Source organism: Bos grunniens, chromosome X (assembly GCF_055505025.1).
Source record: "Bos grunniens cultivar Pamir isolate PY7600 chromosome X, Bosgru_T2T1.0, whole genome shotgun sequence".
NCBI lineage: Eukaryota > Metazoa > Chordata > Mammalia > Artiodactyla > Bovidae > Bos > Bos grunniens.
In genome coordinates, this window is record NC_141194.1 from 49,973,855 (window position 1) to 49,989,886 (window position 16,032).

The 16,032-nt window shown below is 39.0% G+C and overlaps 1 protein-coding gene across 9 annotated transcripts in view; it reads left to right on the top strand.

The window, feature by feature from the left end:
- The window catches only part of PFKFB1 (6-phosphofructo-2-kinase/fructose-2,6-biphosphatase 1), a 105,566-nt gene that overhangs the window by 67,877 nt on the left and 21,657 nt on the right, over nt 1-16,032 (top strand). For all 9 annotated transcript variants that reach the window (XM_086388533.1, XM_086388535.1, XM_086388542.1 and 6 more), the window contains 2 exons: nt 834-890; nt 12,720-12,841. In XM_086388533.1, coding sequence (XP_086244659.1) covers nt 834-890; nt 12,720-12,841 — 179 coding nt within the window. The remainder of the gene's footprint in view (nt 1-833; nt 891-12,719; nt 12,842-16,032) is intronic.

Below are 16,032 nucleotides of genomic sequence, written 5' to 3' on the forward strand. Positions count from 1 at the left end.
AGAACAGTGTGGAGATTCCTTAAAAAACTGGAAATAGAACTGCCTTATGACCCAGCAATCCCACTGCTGGGCATACACACCAAGGAAACCAGAATTGAAAGAGACACGTGTACCCCACTGTTCATCGCAGCACTGTTTATAATAGCCAGGACATGGAAGCAACCTAGATGCCCATCAGCAGATGAGTGGATAAGAAAGCTGGGGTACATATACACAATGGAATATTACTCAGCCATTAAAAAGAATACATTTGAATCAGTTCTAATGAGGTGGATGAAACTGGAGCCTATTATACAGAGTGAAGTAAGCCAGAAAGAAAAACACCAATACAGTATACTAATGCATATATATGGAATTTAGAAAGATGTTAACGATAGCCCTGTATGCGAGACAGTAAAAGAGACACAGATGTATAGAACAGTCTTTTGGACTCTGTGGGAGAGGGCGAGGGTGGGATGATTTGGGAGAATGGCATTGAAACATGTATAATATCATATGTGAAACTAATCACCAGTCTAGGTTTGATGCATGATACAGAATGCTCGAGGCTGGTGCACTGGGATGACCCAGAAGGATGGTGTGGGGAGGGAGGTGAGAGGGGGGTTCAGGATGGGGAACACGTGTACACCCATGACAGATTCATGCTGATGTATGGCAAAACCAATACAATATTTTAAAGTAATTAGCCTCCAATTAAAATAAATAAATTTATTTTTTTTAAAAAAAGGAATGCCTCTAAAAATGATTCAGAGTCATTGAGAAGAGGTCAAGTTATGTTTAGCTCATACCAAACATAATTCCTTGCTGAAATCTCTCTTTTGTTTCTCTTATAGGTCTTTTTCATTGAGTCCATTTGTAATGACCCTGACGTCATTGCAGAAAACATCAGGGTAAGGAGCACCAGTCACCTTTTCTTTCCTTCTTATTTTGTCTCAGATTTGGATCATGCTTAGAAATATCTCTGTAGTTAAAGGAGGTATTTTTCCATGAGCTTCTCCTCCCACTTCCTATAGGAAGTATTCCTTCACCATCCTCACAATGATTCTGTGAATTTCTTCTTAGTGTTGGAGAGGGGAAACTAAGGTTCCAAGGAGAGAAGTAAGTTGCCAAGAGTTCATACAGCTGGGAAGAGACAAAACTGGGGCTGAACCTCAGGTCTATCTGTCTTGAAAGCTCTTTTTTCTGCCCCACAATTTGTATCAAATTTATCACTGCTCTTAGATTCGTTATGTGGTCTAGATTTAGAACATTCACCACATTTTACTGTTTCTTATTTCATCAAATTACTGTATCTTGGGGATAGAGAAGACCTTAAAGATCACCTCCCTCAATGTTTAATCAGAAACTTGAAACCTTAGCTAAATGTTTGTCTAGATTTTCTTTTTCTTTTTTTTAAATTTTATTTTATTTTTAAACTTTACAATATTGTATTAGTTTTGCCAAATATCGAAATGAATCCGCCACAGGTATACATGTGTTCCCTATCCTGAACCCTCCTTCCTCCTCCCTTCCCATACCATCCCTCTGGGTCGTCCCAGTGCACCAGCCCCAAGCATCCAGTGTCGTGCATCGAACCTGGACTGGCGACTCGTTTCATACATGATATTTATACATGTTTCAATGCCATTCTCCCAAATCTTCCCACCCTCTCCCTCTCCCACAGAGTCCAAAAGACGGTTCTATACATCAGTGTCTCTTTTGCTGTCTCGTATACAGGGTTATTGTTACCATCTTTCTAAATTCCATATATATGCGTTAGTATACTGTATTGGTGTTTTTCTTTCTGGCTTACTTCACTCTGTATAATAGGCTCCAGTTTCATCCACCTCATTAGAACTGATTCAAATGTATTCTTTTTAATGGCTGAGTAATATTCCATTGTGTATATGTACCCCAGCTTTCTTATCCATTCATCTGCTGATGGGCATCTAGGTTGCTTCCATGTCCTGGCTATTATAAACAGTGCTGCGATGAACAGTGGGGTACACGTGTCTCTTTCAATTCTGGTTTCCTCAGTGTGTATGCCCAGCAGTGGGATTGCTGGATCATAAGGCAGTTCTATTTCCAGTTTTTTTTAAGTAATCTCCACACTGTTCTCCATAGTGGCTGTAATATTTTGCATTCCCACCAACAGTGTAAGAGGGTTCCCTTTTCTCCACACCCTCTCCAGCATTTATTGCTTGTAGACTTTTGGATCGCAGCCATTCTGACTGGTGTGAAATGGTACCTCATAGTGGTTTTGATTTGCATTTCTCTGATAATGAGTGATGTTGAGCATCTTTTCATGTGTTAGCCATCTGTATGTCTTCTTTGGAGAAATGTCTATTTAGTTCTTTGGCCCATTTTTTGATTGGGTCATTTATTTTTCTAGGGTTGAGTTGTATAGCAGTTGCTTGTATATTTTTGAGATTAGTTGTTTCTCAGTTGCTTCATTTGCTATTATTTTCTCCCATTCTGAAGGCTGCCTTTTCACCTTGCTTATAGTTCCCTTTGTTGTGCAGAAGCTTTTAAGTTTAATTAGGTCCCATTTGTTTATTTTTGCTTTTATTTCCAATATTCTGGGAGGTGGGTCATAGAGGATCCTGTTGTGATGTATGTCGGAGAGGGTTTTGCCTATGTTCTCCTCTAGGAGTTTTATAGTTTCTGGTCTTACATTTAGATCTTTTATCCATTTTGAGTTTATTTTTGTGTATGGTGTTAGAAAGTGTTCTAGTTTCATTCTTTTACAAGTGGTTGACCAGTTTTCCCAGCACCACTTGTAAAAGAGATTGTCTTTAATCCATTGTATATTCTTGCCTCCTTTGTCAAAGATAAGGTGTCCATATGTGCGTGGATTTATCTCTGGGCTTTCTATTTTTTTCCATTGATCTATATTTCTATCTTTGTGCCAGTACCATACTGTCTTGATGACTGTGGCCTTGTAGTAGAGCCTGAAGTCAGGTAGGTTGATTCCTCCAGTTCCGTTCTTCTTTCTCAAGATAGCTTTTGCTATTCGAGTTTTTTTGTATTTCCATATAAATTGTGAAATTATTTGTTCTAGCTCTGTGAAGAATACCGTTGGTAGCTTGATAGGGATTGCATTGAATCTATAAATTGCTTTGGGTAGTATACTCATTTTCACTATATTGATTCTTCCAATCCATGAACAAGGTATATTTCTCCATCTATTAGTGTCCTCTTTGATTTCTTTCACCAGTGTTTTATAGTTTTATATATATAGGTATTTAGTTTCTTTAGGTAGATATATTCCTAAGTATTTTATTCTTTCCGTTGCAATGGTGAATGGAATTGTTTCCTTAATTTCTCTTTCTGTTTTCTCATTATTAGTGTATAGGAATGCAAGGGATTTCTGTGTGTTGATTTTATATCCTGCAACTTTACTATAATCATTGATTAGCTCTAGTAATTTTCTGGTGGAGTCTTTAGGGTTTTCTATGTAGAGGATCATGTCATCTGCAAATAGTGAGAGTTTTACTTCTTCTTTTCCAATTTGGATTCTTTTTATTTCTTTTTCTGCTCTGATTGCTGTGGCCAGAACTTCCAAAACTATGTTGAATAGTAATGGTGAAAGTGGGCACCCTTGTCTTGTTCCTGACTTTAGAGGAAATGCTTTCAATTGTTCACCATTGAGGATAATGTTTGCTGTGGGTTTGTCATATATAGCTTTTATTATGTTGAGGTATGTTCCTTCTACTCCTGCTTTCTGGAGAGTTTTTATCATGAATGGATGTTGAATTTTGTCAAAGGCTTTCTCTGCATCTATTGAGATAATCATATGGTTTTTATTTTTCAATTTGTTAATGTGGTGTAATACATTGATTGATTTGCAGATATTGAAGAATCCTTGCATCCCTGGGATAAAGCCCACTTGGTCATGGTGTATGATCTTTTTAATGTGTTGTTGGACTCTGATTGCTAGAATTTTGTTAAGGATTTTTGCATCTATGTTCATCAGTGATATTGGCCTTAGTTTTCTTTTTTTGTGGGATCTTTGTCAGGTTTTGGTATTAGGGTGATGGTGGTCTCATAGAATGAGTCTGGAAGTTTACCTTCCTCTGCAATTTTCTGGAAGAGTTTGAGCAGGATAGGTGTTAGCTCTTCTCTAAATTTTTGGTGGAATTCAGCTGTGAAGCCGTCTGGACCTGGGCTTTTGTTTGCTGGAAGATTTTTGATTACAGTTTCAATTTCCATGCTTGTGATGGGGCTGTTAAGATTTTCTATTTCTTCCTGGTCCAGTTTTGGAAAGTTGTACTTTTCTAAGAATTTGTCCATTTCTTCCACATTGTCCATTTTATTGGCATATAATTGTTGATAGTAGTCTCTTATGATCCTTTGTGTTTCTGTGTTGTCTGTTGTGATCTCTCCACTTTCATTTCTAATTTTATTGATTTGATTTTTCTCCCTTTGTTTCTTGGTGAGTCTGGCTAATGGTTTGTCAATTTTATTTATCCTTTCAAAGAACCAGCTTTTGACTTTGTTGATTTTTGCTATGGTCTCTTTTGTTTCTTTTGCATTTACTTCTGCCCTAATTTTTAAGAGTTCTTTCCTTCTACTAACCCTGGGGTTCTTCATTTCTTCCTTTTCTAGTTGCTTTAGGTGTAGGGTTAGGTTATTTATTTGACTTTTTTCTTGTTTCTTGAGGTATGCCTGTATTGCTATGAACTTTCCCCTTAGCACTGCTTTTACGGTGTCCCACAGGTTTTGGGTTGTTGTGTTTTCATTTTCATTCATTTCTATGCAAATTTTTATTTCTTTTTTGATTTCTTCTGTGATTTGTTGGTTATTCAGCAGCATGTTGTTCAGCCTCCATATGTTGGAATTTTTAATAGTTTTTCTCCTGTAATTGAGATCTAGTTTTACTGCATTGTGGTCAGAAAAGATGCTTGCAAGGATTTCAATTTTTTTGAATTTACCAAGGCTAGATTTATTGCCCAGGATGTGATCTATCCTGGAGAAAGTTCCATGTGCGCTTGAGAAAAAGGTGAAATTCATTGTTTTGGGATGAAATGTCCTGTAGATATCAATTAGGTCTAACTGGTCTATTGTATCGTTTAATGTTTGTGTTTCCTTGTTAATTTTCTGTTTAGTTGATCTATCCATAGGTGTGAGTGGGGTATTAAAGTCTCCCACTATTATTGTGTTATTGTTAATTTCTCCTTTCATACTTGTTAGAATTTGTCTTACATATTGCGGTGCTCCCGTGTTGGGTACATATATATTTATAATTGTTATAACCTCTTCTTGGATTGATCCTTTGATCATTATGTAGTGACCATCTTTGTCTCTTTTCACAGCCTTTGTTTTAAAGTCTATTTTATCTGATATGAATATTGCTACTCCTGCTTTCTTTTGGTCCCTATTTGCATGGAAAATCTTTTTCCAGCCCTTCACTTTCAGTCTGTATGTGTCCCCTGTTTTGAGGTGGGTCTCTTGTAGACAACATATTTAGGGTTCTTGTTTTTGTATCCATTCAGCCAGTCATTGTCTTTTGGTTGGGGCATTCAACCCATTTACGTTTAAGGTAATACTGGTAAGTATGATCCCGTTGCCATTTACTTTATTGTTTTGGGTTCAAATTTATACACCGTTTTTGTGTTTCCTGTCTAGAGAATACCCTTTAGTATTTGTTGGAGAGCTGGTTTGGTGGTGCTGAATTCTCTCAGCTTTTGCTTGTCTGAAAAGCTTTTGATTTCTCCTTTATATTTGAATGAAATCCTTGCTGGGTACAATAATCTGGGCTGTACGTTATTTTCTTTCATCATTTTAAGTATGTCTTGCCATTCCCTCCTGGCTTGAAGAGTTTCTATTAAAAGATCAGCTGTTATCCTTATGGGAATTCCCTTGTGTGTTATTTGTTGTTTTTCCCTTGCTGCTTTTAATATTTGTTCTTTGTGTTTGATCTTTGTTAATTTGATTAATATGTGTCTTGGGGTGTTTCGCCTTGGGTTTATCCTGTTTGGAACTCTCTGGGTTTCTTGGACTTGGGTGATTATTTCCTTCCCCATTTTAGGGAAGTTTTCAACTATTATCTCCTCAAGTATTTTCTCATGGTCTTTCTTTTTGTCTTCTTCTTCTGGGACCCCTATGATTCGAATGTTGTAGCGTTTAATATTGTTCTGGAGGTCTCTGAGATTGTCTTCATTTCTTTTAATTCGTTTTTCTTTTATTCTCTCTGATTAATTTATTTCTACCATTGTATCTTCTACTTCACTAATCCTATCTTCTGCCTCTGTTATTCTACTATTTGTTCCCTCCAGAGTGTTTTTAATTTCATTTATTGCATTATTCATTATATATTGACTGTTTTTTATTTCTTCTAGGTTCTTGTTAAACCTTTCTTGCGTCTTCTCAATCCTTGTCTCCAAGCTATTTATCTGTGATTCCATTTTGATTTCAAGATTTTGGATCAATTTCACTGTCATTATTCGGAATTCTTTATCAGGTAGATTCCCTATCTCTTCCTCTTTTGTTTGGTTTGGTGGGCATTTATCCAGTTCCTTTATCTTCTGGGTATTCCTCTGTCTCTTCATCTTATTTAAATTGCTGAGTTTGGAGTGTCCTCTCTGTACTCTGGCAGTTTGTGGAGTTCTCTTTATTGTGGCGTTTTCTCACTGTGTGTGGGTTTGTACAGGTGGCTTGTCAAGGTTTCTTGGTTAGGGAAGCTTGTGACAGTGTTCTGGTGGGTGGAGCTGTATTTCTTTTCTCTGGAGTGCAATGAAGTGTCCAGTAATGAGTTATGATATGTCTATGGTTTGGGGGTGACTTTGGGTAGCCTGTATCTTGGAGCTCAGGGCTGTGTTCCTTTGTTGCTGGAGAATTTGCTTGGTATGTCTTGCCCTGGAACTTGTTGGCCCTTGTGTGGTGCTTGGTTTCAGTGTAGGTATGGACGCGTTTGATGAGCTCCTGTCAATTAATGTTCTTGGAGTCAGGAGTTCCCTGGAGTCAGGGTTTGGACTTAAGCCTCCTGCTTCCAGTTATTGGTCTTATTTTTACAGTAGTTTCAAAACTTCTCCTTCTATACAGCACCATTCATAAAACATCTACATTAAAGATGAAAAGTTTCTCTACCATGAGGGTCACCCAGAGAGGTTCCCAGCGTTACATGGAGAAGAGAAGAGTGAGGAGGAAGTTAGAGGTGACCCAAATGAGATGAGGTGGAATCAATAGAGGAGAATGGGATAGCCAGTAATCACTTCCTTATGTGCACTCCACAACTGGACCACTCAGAGATGTTCACGGAGTTATACAGAGAAGAGAAGAAGGAGGAAGGAGACAGAGGTGGCCAGGAGGATAAAAGGGGGGAATGAAAAGGAGGGAGACAGATCCAGCCAGTAATCAGTTCCCTAAGTGTTCTCCACCGTCTGGAACACACAGAAATTCACAGAGTTGGGTAGAGTGGAGAGGGGTTAGGGAGGAGACACGGGTGACCTGGTGGAGAGAAAGGAGAGTTCAAAGGGAGAGAGAGCAATCAAGCCAGTAATCTCGCTCCCTAGTGAAAAATGGGTACTGAAGATTGGGTTCTTAAAGGTACAAAATTAGTAACAAATACATAAAAGCAAAAATTAAAAATCTAGAGTAGAGTTTGGAATTTTAAAAAATATGATGTTAAAGAAAAGAAGAAGGAAAGAAAGAGAAAAAACGAACAAACAAAAACAAACAAGGTCGTGAAAATTATAAAGGAAATATAGGTACAAAATTGATAACTAATACCAAAAAGCAAAAGTTAAAAATCTAGAGTAGAGTTTGGAAATTCAAAAATACAATGTTAAAAAAAACAAGAAGAAAAAGAAAGAGAGAAAACAAACAAACAAACAAAAACAAAGTCGCAAAAATTATAAAGAAAATACAGGTACAAAATTGATAACAAATACCAAAAAGCATAAATTAAAAGTCTAAAGTAGAGTTTGGAATTACAGATATACAATGTTATATAAAAGAAGAAGACAAAAAAACAGAGAAAAAAAAAAGTCACAGAAATTAAAAAAAAAAAAAAAACTATAGGTACAAAATTGATAACAAATACCAAAAAGCTAAAATTAAAAATCTAGAGTAGAGTTTGGAATTTCAAAAATACAATGTTAAAGAAAAGAAGAAAAACAAAAACAAACAAACAAAAAACAAGGTCAAAAAATTATAAAAAAAATATATATATATGAAGTTTGCTTTTTTTTAAAAAAAAGGTCTTTTTTTTTGCAAAGTAATAGGTTATAAAAGTGAAAATTAAAGGAATAATACAGGACTTAAAATTTTTTTTTAATTAAAAGAAAAAAAAAAGAAAGAAAGAATGATCGTAAAAATAGTAAAAATATATCTAAGACTTTCTCTGGCTTTGTTGTGAGTATTGTGGGTTCAGTTCATTTTCGGCTAGTTCCTTGATTCGACTTATATTTCTCAAGATCTATAGGCCCCTTCCTATGTAGTTGGTACTAACCACAGGGTTTTAATCTATTGCCTGCAGCTTCCAAGGCGGTTCTCTCTGTTATAGCTTCTTCTGTTTGCTAGTCTCTTCAGTGTCTGGTTTCCACCCTGACACAAAGGGGACGATGGAGGACACTTTTTTTTTCTTTTTAGGCTTACTTGTTCAGTCGTGCTGTGGGGTGGGGGGGAGGGAGGGATGCTGCAAACAAATAACACTGGCGTGTGCTCGCAGTGCCTCAGCCACACTGGGTCTGCCCCCACTCACGGTGCGTGTAGCCTCCCTGCCCACACTGCTCAGGTTCTAGGTTGCTCCACCGGGAACCATCCGTGGCCGGCCCTGGGCTGCCTGCACCTTCCAGATCCAAGCCACTCAGGTTCAGGCACTCGGGTAGTCCTCAGAGATGCAGACTCGGTTGGGCCTGCGTTTTGTGCCCTTCCCAGGTCCAAGCAGCTCAGGTGATGAGGTGTTTGGCGAGTGCGATTGCTGCGACTTATCGCCTTCCCGCAGCTCGGTTACCTAGGTGTACAACCGGCGCACCTTCTCAGGCAGATGTTGACCGTCCAGACCCCCAAGAAGTTTTAGTTAGCAAAGAAGCCTGCTTACAGTTTTATAGATAATGTCTCTCTGGGGCTGCGATTGCCCCCTTCTGGCTCTGGCTGCCTGTCACCGGAGGGAGATGGTCTGCAGCCGGCTATCTCTGTTCAGTCCTTTGTTCCTTGTGCGGGCCTGGCAGTGTCTTAGGTTAGGGCTGGCTTTTCGCGTGGTAGATATCCCACAGTCTGGTTTGCTAGCCCAAATTATTTCGCTCAGATAGCACTCAGGGTATTCAGGCCAGATCTTTACTCTAAGTGATGCAGCCCGCGCCGCACCTCCCTGCCCAGCCCCCACTTGCTAGTGGCGTGTGCTGGCGTCTGTGCTGCTTCTCCGCTGGGGGAGTTACTGTAGGGCTCGCAATCTGTGGGTTTTAATTGTTCATTTATTTTTCCTCCCTCTTATGTTGCCCTCTGTGCTTCCAAGGCTTGGCACAGATTTGGCAGTGAGAAGGTTTCCTGGTATTTGGAAACTTTTCTCTTTTTAAGACTCCCTTCCTGGGACGGAACTCCATCCCTCCCTCTTTTGTCTCTTTTTTTGTCTTTTATATTTTTTCATACCTCCTTTCGAAGACTCGGGTTGCTTTTCTGGGTGTCTGATGTCCTCTGCCAGTATTCAGAAGTTGTTTTGTGGAATTTACTCGGCGTTTAAATGTTCTCTTGATGAATTTGTGGGGGAGAAACTCCCCGTCCTACTCCTCCTCCATCTTAGCTCCTCCCTAGATTTTTTTTTTTGTACCTCCAATAATGAGGCTCACTGCCTTCATTAAATGCAGTCCAATCAAGCTGAAATCTGACTCCCTGTAATCTTCACTTATTGGTCCTATTTTTGCCTCTTGAGGCATAGAATATGTCCAAATCCTCTCTTTCCTTTTCATCCATCCACCTGTCCATCCGTTTGTTGATTAAACATAAATTGAATCCATATACCTGGACTGAACAATTTGGAGTATCAGAGACTGAAATAGATAAAGGAGAGTCCAGCCTTGAACTCACAGTCTAGTGAGGGACACTGACAACGTAAGAGATATAACTCTGTGAGATCAGTGCTGAGATAAATGAACAAAGGAGGCTGTGGAAGGCTGTTGAGGAACTAACCTTGCATAAGAAAGCTTCTTAATGAAGATAACAGCTGACCTGCATCTTGAAGAATGAATATAGACATTTGGTGGGTAAAGAATGGAAAATAAGGGAATGGCATATACGAAGTATGGTGTCTTGGGGGAACTAGAAATAGCTTAGATTGGCTAAAGCAAAGTGTGTGAAGGACTAGAAGAGCAATGGGAGATGATGATGAAGAAATCATTCTGGGCACAATCATAACAAGCCATGTGTCACCTGCTAAAATATTTCATACATGCATGCTAAATTGCTTTAGTCATGTTCAACTTTTTGCAACCTCATTGACTATAGCTCACCAGTCTCTTGTTTCTATGGGGATTCTCCAGGCAAGAATACTGGGGTGGGTTGCCATGTCCTTCTCCAGGGTATCTTCCTGATCCAGGGATCCAACCTGCACCTCTTATGTTTTTACCACTAGCGCCACCTGCAAACCCAAAATATTTCATACTTTATCCTAAAAGATATGAGGAAATAGTGAAGGGTTTCAAGTAGAGGAATTCCATCTTCAGGGGTGCACATTAGAACTATCCTTCTTGCTACTAGTAAGGGAAAGTAAACTGTAAACAGAGTAACTTGTCACAAAGCTAGAGTGAGCATCCAAGGAAGAGAGACTGGAGGTCATTTGGGAAGATATTTAGAAGATATAGTGAAGGTATATATCTTCACTATATATACCTTATATATAGTGAGGTATATAGAAGGTATATATCTTCTAAGAGGTACCTTCTAAGAGGTGGGGGTGATAGAAAGAGACACATCTAGGATGACTCTCAGATTCATTTAAGGCTCAGAAGTGAAAGGCAAATTATAAAAGGAAAGATATATCCATTTGTATGCAGAGTTCCAAAGAAGAGCAAGGAGAGATAAGAAAGACTTCCTCAGTGATCAATGCAAAGAAAAAGAGGAAAACAACAGAATGGGAAAGACTAGAGATCTCTTCAAGAAAATTAGAGATACCAAGGGAACATTTCATGCAAAGATGGGCTTGATAAAGGACAGAAATGGTATGGACCTAACAGAAGCAGAATATATTTAGAAGAGGTGGCAAAAATACACAGAAGAAATATACAAAAAAGATCTTTCTGACCCAGATAACCACGATGGTGTGACCAGTCACCTAGAGCCAGACATCCTGGAATGTGAAGTCAAGTGGGCCTTAGAAAGCATCACTATGAACAAAGCTAGTGGAGTTGATGGAATCAGGAAAGGAGTAGGTCAAGGTTGTATATTGTCACCCTGCTTATTTAACTTCTATGCAGAGTACATCATGAGAAATGCTGAGCTGGATGAAGCACAAGCTGGAATCAAGACTGCTGAGAGAAATGTCAATAACCCCAGATATGCAGATGACACCACACTTATGGCAGAAAGCAAAGAAGAACTAAAGAGCCTCTTGATGAAAATGAAAGAGGAAACTTGGGTTAAAACTCAACATTCAGAAAACTAAGATCATGGTATCCACTCCCATCACTTCATGGCAAATAGATGGGGAAACAATGGAAACAGTGACAGACTTTATTTTCTTGGGCTCCAAAATCACTGCAGATGGTGACTGCAGCCATGACATTAAAAGACACTTGCTCCTTGGAAGAAAAACTTTGCCCAACTTAGAGAGCATATTAAAAAGTAGAGACATTACTTTGCTGACAAAGGTCCATCTAGTCAAAGCTATGGCTTTTGCAGTAGTCATGTGTGGATGTGAGAGTGGACTATAAAGAATGCTGAGCACCAAAGAATTTATGCTTTTGAACTGTGGTGTTGGAGAAGACTCTTGAGAATCCCTTGGACAGCAAGGATATTCAACCAGTCCATCCTAGAGGAAATCAGTCTTGAAAATTCATTGGAAAGACTGATGCTGAAGCTGAAACTCCAATACTTATGCAAAGAACTGAGTCATTTGAAAAGACCCTGATGCTGGAAAAGATTGAAGGCAGGAGGAGAAGGGAATGACAGAGGATGAGATGGCTGGATGGCATCACCGACTCAATGGACATGAGTTTGAATAAACTCTGGAAGTTGGTGATGGACAAGGAGGCCTGGCGTACTGCAGTCCATGGGGTCGCAAAGAGTCAGACACAACTGAGTGACTGAACTGAACTGAACTGACTTAAGTAGATGATAATGCCATTCACTGAGATGTAGAATATGGGTAAAGAAGTTAGATCCTAAGAGATTAGAAGATACCAGCCCTTCAGAAATCTAAAGCCAACATATGTTAAGTTATCCCAGTAAACACTTGATACATGTAAACCATTATGAACCCTGGTCAAGATCTCCTGTTCCTCTTCTTCACCCATTTCTCACACCACAATTTCCAGTCCACTTATAAATCATTATCTTAAACTGTGTATTCTAGAACTGAATATAATGTAATAGACCTTGTTTGAGCACACAGAGGTAAGGAATGAGGGGTTATACTGTTCAGATTCTCTTCAATTGTCTGATTTTGTAAACTTGAGCAAGGCCCCTCTCTAAGTCTCAATCTCATCTTTATGTTGAGGGATATTGAATTCAGTGAACTCTAAGAGCTCTTCCTAAGGGCACTGTCAGAATCTCTGTCTCCCATGGTTCTTTCTCCCTTCTTCCAGCAAGTGAAACTTGGCAGTCCTGATTATATAGACTGTGATCGTGAAAAGGTTCTGGAAGATTTTCTAAAGAGAATAGAGTGCTATGAGGTCAACTACCAACCCTTGGATGATGAACTGGATAGGTAAGAACCCAGCACCACAAAGTATATGTCTGGATTCTTAGCCTGGTTTTGATGTCTTATAGGACCTGAAGAAATGCATTTCCTCTCTGGGCCTCAGGTTTATTTGTAATATTAGGGAGCTACACTTGATCTGTCTTCAAGGGCCCTCCCAGCTCTAATTACCCACTACATGGTGATTCTTTGATGTGTAAGGTGTTCACAAGAGGATTGAAGTAATGTTTTACTGAACAATATGGACATATTAGGACCCTGGTCTCTGGGGGAAAATCCCTCTCCCCTATGGTTGTTAGTATTATGTTCTCAAAAGTATTCTTCACATATGGATGACACTTCAGTTTCCAAAAGTGTTCACTTTTTTTTGTTTCATTGAATGCCCTTGGCACTCCAGTTAAGGAGGCTAAAATAGGTCTTATGATCACAAATTTTCAAGAAGAGGAAATTGCATCTTAGGGAGCTTGAGCTTGCTCAATCTTCTGCCACGCAAGGCTAAGATTTTAATCACACATTCTGTCTCTTAATCATGTCTTTTTTCACAATGCACATGTACCTTTTTCAGTCACTATGTATTTGACTTCTTTGGGCTATGGAGTATATAAGGGCTGTAAATAAGGGCAAAAAAAGTAGGTTGTATCCTTAGGTAGCTTCCATATTGCTTTGATATATGAGAAGATGCATGAAAAATATGAAACTTTCATTCATAATACCAACTAAAGATTGGAGAGTTGTTAGCTGGAAGTACAGGGAAAATGTTAGCTTTAGACATAAGGTATTCCCAGAAGCTCACTTTCTTTCAAAATAGATTATGATGAGAAGAGATCCTCGTCACTCAGACCCTCTGGGCCTCAAGTAAGAAGTATAGGGAGGCTGCTGATAGTCATCACCACTCTAAGAAGTTTAAAGAGCATCCTTCCAGCTTTGCCCAACCAAAATCCCCAAGGTGAACATTGTTACTGCTTCACTTATTAGATGGGGAAACAGACATAGAGCAGGGCAAGGGCTTACCTGAGGCCACACAATGATTCAGTAGCAGAATATATACTCAAAAAATTCCTATCTTCTAACTTCCATCAAGGTTATCCCCTCCCACATACCTATGTCATAAAAAGTGTCACATGATACTCAGTGCAAGGTGCATGACCTTATGTATGATTGTGAATATTGTTCACTGTGTCAGGTCAAGGGTACAATTGCTTTCTCATCAAGCCATCTGTGCTGGAGTGAGGGAAACTTTTTCAAATTTCCACATAGGCAGTATATGAAAAGTCCGAAGGAGGAGGGCTAAAGTGAAAGAACAGCATGGAGAAAGCTCTAGCCTTTGGCCTACAGTTCTGCAGGTACTCAGTGTTTCATGAATCAGTTCAGGTCTGAAGATAACTGATTCTGAAAGTTGGTTTTATCTAATCATTTTTCCATAAACAGACATTTACAATCCATGCATCAAGGCTCAAACCTAGTTGTGCACTAAGAATCCAAAAAGGGATAGGCTATCTGCTCTGATAGAATGACCACTTGGTTGAAGAAGACAATGCATACACAGCTGGCCAGAATTTGGGGATAGTAAAGCAAGTGGGGTGGGGGAACACAGAAGAGAGGATCCAGTCCAACTTGGAGGAAAAGATCTGGAAGAGCATGTTTACCAAGTTTTTAGGGCACCAGCAAGGTAGAGACTACCAAAAATTAGAAATAAAAAAAGACAATCTTGAAAGCTTTTGATAGTTTGTGTTGAGTTGGCCAGAAAGTTTGTTTGGGTTTTTCTGAACGAACTTTCTGGCCAACACAATATTTCAAAAATAGTATCAAGGTAGTGAAAACAGAAAATATCTAACCAGAACTCAATGGAACCTTCTCATATTATAATATAGCTTATAATTTTTAGTATAAAGATGTCTCTCCCATCAGGAAGCTTCCATAAGTCTCTTATCCTTATTCATTCTGAATGAAACCACAAGCACAGAAAACAAAAGAAACTGATCACATGGACCACAGCCTTATCTAGCTCAATGAAACTATGAGCTACGCCCTGTAGGGCCACCCAAGACGGACAGGTCATGGCGAAGAATACAGACAAAACGTGGTCCACAGGAGAAGGCAATGACAAAACACTTCAGTATTCCTGCTTTGAGAACCCCATGAACAGTATGAAAAGGCAAAAAGACGTGACACTGAAAGATAAACTCAACAGGTCGGTAGGTGCCCAATATGCTACTGGAGAAGAATGGAGAAATAACCCCAGAAAGAATGAAAAGATGGAGCCAAAGCAAAAACAATGCCCAGATGTGGATGTGACTGGTGATGGAAGTAAAGTCTAATGCTATAAAGAACAATATTGCACAGGAATCTGGAATATTAGGTCATGAATCAAGGTAAATTGGAAGTGGTCAAATAGGAGACAGCAAAAGTGAACATTGACATTTTAGGAATCAGTGAATAGGAATAGATTGGAATAGGCCAATTTAATTCACATGACCATTATTACTACTGCTAGGTGCAACAATCCCTTAGGAGAAATGAAATAGCCCTCAAAGTCAACAAAAGAGCCCAAAATGAAGTACTTGGGTGCAATTTCAAAAACGACAGAATGATCTCTGTTCATTTCCAAGGCAAACCATTCAACATCAGAGTAATCCAAGTCTATGCCCCAACCACTAATGCTGAAGAAGCTGAAGTTGAGTGTTTCTATGATGACCTACAAGACCTTCTAGAATTAACACCAAAAAGAGATGTCCTTTTCATGCAAAAGTAGGAAGTCAAGAGATAACTGGAGTAACAGGCAAGTTTAGCCTTGGAGTACAAAACGAAGCAGGGAAAAGGCTAACAGAGTTTTGCCAAGAGAACGCACTGGTCATAGCAAACACCCTCTTCCAACAAAACAAGAGACAATGCTACACATGGACATCACCAGATGGTCAACACCAAAATCAGATTGATTATATTCTTTGCAGCCAAAGATGGAGAAGCTCTACACAGTCAGCAAAAACAAGACCAGAGCTGACTGTGGCTAAGATTATGAAATCCTTATTGCCAAATTGAGACCTAAATTGAAGAAAGTAGGGAAAATCACTAGACCATTCAGGTATGACCTAAATAAAATCCCTTACAATTGTACAGTGGAAGTGACAAACAGTTTCAAGGGGTTAGATCTGATAGACAGAGTGTCTGAAAAACTATGGAATGAGGTTCGTGACATTGTA